Raw genomic sequence first — 5,350 nt, forward strand, 5'->3', positions numbered from 1 at the left:
AGGACACTACAAGTACCTTCTTCAGCCAGGAAGGAAACAGCGTGTCCTGGTGATAGACTGCTGGCCAGGAGCTGGAGCTGTACTGGAGCCCCATGTCCGCTGTCCCTGCCAGCCTTCCCCTCACCTGTCCGCTGTAGCGCCCACAGTCTGCTGCTCATCTTTTGCTGGACTCAGGCTGCCAGGGAGACAGGAAGGACATGAGAGTCAGCTTCTCGCTCCCTTCTTTCTTACCCCATGCATGGAGTCTTGCAGTGCCCCTGTCCCCCTGCCTCTGTAAATGGCGGGAGCTGACACCTCTCTCCTCTGGCTCTGCATGCACAGCCTTTTGCCAGTATGGGGCTTGTGCCAGGTGGCCTGTGCCTGTGATGACCCAGCTCCCTGCTCCTGTCCCCCACAGCAGCTGCCTGTGAGTGGGCAGCCCTCACCAATGTGCTCCTGGTCCCCCATCCTGGTTACTGTTTGTGAGTGGCAGGTGTCTATCCCCGCCACGAGACCTGCTACTGTGCCCTCCCAGACATGGGGCAGGGCATCCCCCTGTCACCACTGGCATGAGGCTGTGTCCCTGCAGCAATGCCTGTGAAGGGGTTTCTACCCAGCCAGCGCTTCCCTTGCCCATGCACCCATGCTAGCTTGCTGCCCGCAGCCTTTTGCAGCCCACCCTTCGGGCAGATGCACGGGCCCTCAGCCCTTCCTGGCCCAGCCGGGACCTGGTGCCTCTTGCTGCCCTCCCAGTGGAGGCCAAGGGCCACAAGCAGAAGCTGGAAGTGTCTCTCTGCTCAGGCATCTCTGAGGAACAACGGAACCTGCAGGCAGGAGAGGGGCCAGGCCCCAGCAGCCCCAGGCTGTCATCATGAGGTCTGACTGTTGCCAGGCTCTGTCAACCCCATATGTCACCATGGAGTCAGATCCGGTTGGCCCCAGGCTGTCACCGTGGGGCCAAGTCTCACTGGCCCTGGGCTGTCACTGTAGAGCTGGCCCCAGGGGAAGAGTGAGGACCCAGCTGAGCTGTCATGTCCCCACATATCCACAGCCCAAACTGCTGGCGACCCCCAGGGACGTGCTGGGAGCCCTTCTCCACCCTCGACATGCATGCTGCCAGCAATACCTGGGGCATGTGCTCAGTCCCTCTCTGAAGCGGGTGGCCTCAAGCGCACTGAGCCTCCCTCCTGCCCTCCCAGGGGCTGGGGGTCACTGTCCTCAGGCTAGAGCTCCCCTGTTCCCTGCAGGAACCTTGTCCAGCTGGGCATGCCCTGGGCACCATTCCCTAGCCCTCGCCTCAGCTAGCAGCCTCCACGTCCTGGGTGAGCTGCATCCGCAGAGCATCCAGACAGGGACAGGACATGCCATCCTGAGCTCCCTGATGGGTTGGTAGCTTCTGGCTGAGCCTGAAGGCCAGCTCTCCTTGCTCTGCCCCCTGACCGTGCGAATGCCTTGCGTCCCATCTTGCATCACTAAGACCAGGAGTTCCCGGTGGGCTCTGGACCCATGGGAGAGGATGCAGGAGGCAGGACACAGTTTGCTGTAGAGCAACCCTTTTGCAGCCCCACCTGGGGAGAGGGCGCATGAGTTCCCAGGACTCCCCAGTCCCACTGAGCTATCCCAGGCTGGAGTGGTGTCCACGTGGCACGCGAGCACAGCCAGCTGGGGGAAAGGGAGCCTGACGGCTGCTCGGGATCTTTGCCAGCCCTGTGCTGCCTTCCCTCAGTACCCATGTGGGCCCCACAGCTCCTGGGGTGACCCAGCTCCTCAGAGACGGGCACCAGCCTGGGACACCTGCCCCGGGATAATTTGCTTCCTGGAGACCATGTTTCCAGAGCATGGTTACCTTCCCACAGAACCCACAGGCCATCACTCATGGGGATCCCCATGCACAGCCATGAGTCAGGAGAGCTAGCCTGGTGGCACTGCTACACAAAACGCTAAGGAGTCCTGCCGAGGAAGAAGGCTGCCCTCTGCAAGTTCATACCCCCGTACATGTCCGGTTGCAATCACAAATGCACACGGTAGCACTGCTGCTCATGGACACAGATTTATTGAGGACGTGGGCACAGCACATCGCAGCAGCAAAGGGACCTGCTGCCAGGATCTGGGCATGACGCTGGGCTGGTGTCTCACCAGGGCAGTGCTTTGCCTTTTCAGTCCAGGAAAGTCCCCGTGTCCTTCTCGGAGAGGGAGCAGAGCACATTCAGCATTCCTTGTATGCTCATGTCCACCGTCAGTGGGGGCTGCAGGGACGGAGGAGAAACACAACTTTGTGCTCAAGGCCTTCTAAGAGTCTGAGCAGGCTCCTGCTTCAGCCAATGCCTCCCTGAGCCCGTGGCTTGAAGTTCACTGGGGTGAGTGGAGCAAGGAGACACTAGCACTTTGCAGGAAGGCTCCCTGCCTGCCTTCTCCTTCCCTCCTGTGCCACAAGCTCCAGGCATTGTCCACACAGCTCCACTGGATCCCGGCAGCTCTCAGGATGTTCGGTACACAGGACGCTCTGGGTTCCTGAACAATGAGGTTCTTCTGGACCTGCCCCAGAAAACATCCTACCTTGTGTCCTGCTGAGTTCCCCATGTCCATTTGCACCAAGCCAGGGTGGAGAGCAGTGCAGAGGATGCCGTGTTGCCGGTACCCCAAGGACTGGAACTTGGTGAGCATGTTCAGAGCAGCCTGCAAGGAGGCACCACAAGGATCACTGTGGGAAGGAAAACAGTGCCCTCCCCTAGGGAACATGTGCAGACTCCAAGGCAGGGGCAGAGGAGAGCAGGCAAGCAGAGCTCCCTGCAACACACAGTGCTGCCACGGTCTCCAGGCACAGGCACTCAGCACAGCTGAGAACGGCACTGGGAAGTGGCATACAGCATCTCCTGGCATGGACAGGAAGGAAGCGAGTGCCGTGGGAGGGAGAAAGGGACTCCCGAGAACCGTTGCAAGTGGAAAGAGTTGGCAGGAGGGAGGGAGGGGAGTCACAAGAGGGATTGAGGGGGTTTGGGAGATAAAAAGCTTGGGGGCTCATGCTGTGCCAGCACAGCGTGGCAGTACCTTGCTGCAGCGGTATGAGATATATTGCACATTATCCCAGAAACATATTTTCTCAATGGAGCCAACAATGCTGGACATGTTGATGATGGCTGCCTTGCTGCAGCTCAGCTCAGAGCTCGAGCTTCCCTGGGCAGCCTTCTTCAGCAAGGGCAGGAATGCCTGCAACGAGAGGAAAGAAGGGCCTGTGCAGATGCACTTCAGGAGATTCAAACTGCTCCTTCCACACTGCATCACGTCAGCACCAAATCAGTGAGCAGATTCCTGCTCTCGCAACCTCAGACCACCAGGTTCCTGCTCCTTGGCACTGACCCATGGCTCCTTGCACTCCTCATCTGAGCTGGAGAGTACAAGGCTGTTGTCAGGACGAGAGCCCACTGGGCTCTGGAGCAGAGAGCAGGCCCTTCCCTTCAGCCCTTCCCACCTGCCCCCAGGAGCTGGAGCCAAGGGGAAGCAATGTTCCCTGGAGCAGAGCTGCAAAGCCACAGGTGGGGGTTCTCACCTGGCTCACCGGCAGAGGCCCAGGTGGCATACACTTGGGAAATGTTCTCCACCGTCTCAGTATCCAAAGAGATCACCTTTGCAATCCCAGCATTGTTGATGAGGAGGTTCAGCCCAGAGCCCTTCAGGTGCTCCCTGACTCTGGCTGCAGCTGCCTGGATGCTGGCAGCGTCAGTGACTTCTACAGAGACAACACAGAGTGAGGTAAGCACCTGCTTCCCTTTGTGCCTCCCATGATGGCCTGATGCGAGGGCACAGGAGCCCCATGTGCCCTCAGGGATGTGCTGGGGCAGGAATCAGGGCACGTGGGAGAAAGGGGGCCCCAGAGGAGAGAGGAGCCCCGGGCCACTCCCTGTCAGGCAGGAAGGCAGGAGTCTCTGGCATGGCTGGAGACAGGCTGTGGGCAGGAGTGACAGCAGTGAGCCTGCTTCCCCCACTACGTGCTGGGACTGTTGGCACCGCTCCCACCTCTCACTGGGTTGCTGCAGTGCACACAGCATGCCAGGTGAGTAGCTGGGCTGTGGGAGCAGACAGTGCTGGTTGACAAGGGGAGCCTGGGCAAGGGGCCCCTCACCCTTGGGGCACAGCCAGGAGCACCTACCAAGCGGGATGTTGACCAGGTTGGGGTGCTTGGGTGCCAAATGCTGTAACTCCTGCAAGAGAGGGCACAACAGAGAGGCAGGGACACCTGGGCAGACGTCAGCTCTCAGCCTGTGCCAGGCACAGCCACTGTCGCTCCTGCTCTGTCCCTGCACTGCCCCATGCCCAGCAGCCTACCCTGGGTGCCCTGCTCCAGCCGGACACGGCTCCATGCCTCCTGCACACATCACATGCCACTACCTCACCCTCTGCCCTCCTGTTGCAGACACAAGCCTTTCCCTCTAGCCCTTGAGGAGATGAGTGCCAGGCTGTGCCAGGAGCTCCCTGCCTGTCCTCCAGGAGCCCTAGCCTCTCTGCACACCCCATGCACAGCTTGTCGCACGGCCGTGCCAGTTGGGCTGCCCTGTTCCCTGGCAACTGCAGTGCAGGGTTGCAGCTTCCCATCTGAGCCCTTACAAATCTTCTCCTGGCCCAAACATGCCCCCCAGGCAGCATGTGATGACCTGTGCTTCCACCCTCGCAGCAAAGTCAGCTCCACTGAGCCTCACCTGTGCTTGCTCTCCCTTGGGGTCTTGGCAGGCTGCAAAGACCCACTCAGGTGGGTTTGGCATCTGCAGGAGCTGCTTGACAATTCCCAGGCCAATTCCTCGATTGGCCCCAGTGACCAGAGTGGAGCGGACACAAAGCCCTGCCATGGTGCTGCTCCTCCTGCCTCTGCTCTAGCTTGACTAGCTTACTCAGATCCTTAGTGCTACTTATAGCCTGTTCGACTGCCGCCCCACCCACTCAGGCTTGCACAAAGACTTCGCTCTAGGTACAGTCTCTCCAGCTCTCTAGGACCCAGTTCCTGCCTGGGCACCAGTCCTCATTGCTCCATAGGCCAAAAGTCACTTAACTTTCCCAAACACACAGAACTGACCTCTAGGACCTTCGCCCTGTGAAGCAGGAGCCCAGGAGAAGGTGTGCTGAGGGAGGAGGGAAGGAGCAGCCAGTGGAAGGGACACAGGGTGCCCCATGGCTCAGGTGGGCCTGACAGCTTCACAGCATTTCTGTGTCTTTCCCATGTAACACCAGTTGGAGGCTGAACGCATTCCCCTTCTGCTGGTTTCCAGAGCCCTTCAGATGCAGCTGCAGGAGGAATCGTGAGGAACTTCAGCTAAGGCTTTTATTCCTTCCTGCTGAGCAGCAGCCCCTTAAATGTGCAGCTGAGCAAAAAGGGAAAAAG

The 5,350-nt window shown here is 59.6% G+C and overlaps 1 protein-coding gene across 1 annotated transcript; it reads right to left on the reverse strand.

The window, feature by feature from the left end:
- Positions 1-2,135: 2,135 nt before the first annotated feature.
- Positions 2,136-4,820, reverse strand: LOC134149779 (C-signal-like). The gene is made up of 6 exons (XM_062592986.1): positions 4,674-4,820; positions 4,127-4,178; positions 3,536-3,706; positions 3,028-3,209; positions 2,536-2,655; positions 2,136-2,225 (listed from the first exon to the last, which is right to left on the reverse strand). Exons 1-6 carry the CDS (start codon positions 4,818-4,820, stop codon positions 2,136-2,138), a joined length of 762 nt encoding a protein of 253 aa, XP_062448970.1.
- Positions 4,821-5,350: the final 530 nt, after the last annotated feature.

This window comes from Rhea pennata, chromosome 21 (genome assembly GCF_028389875.1).
Source record: "Rhea pennata isolate bPtePen1 chromosome 21, bPtePen1.pri, whole genome shotgun sequence".
NCBI classification, from domain to species: domain Eukaryota; kingdom Metazoa; phylum Chordata; class Aves; order Rheiformes; family Rheidae; genus Rhea; species Rhea pennata.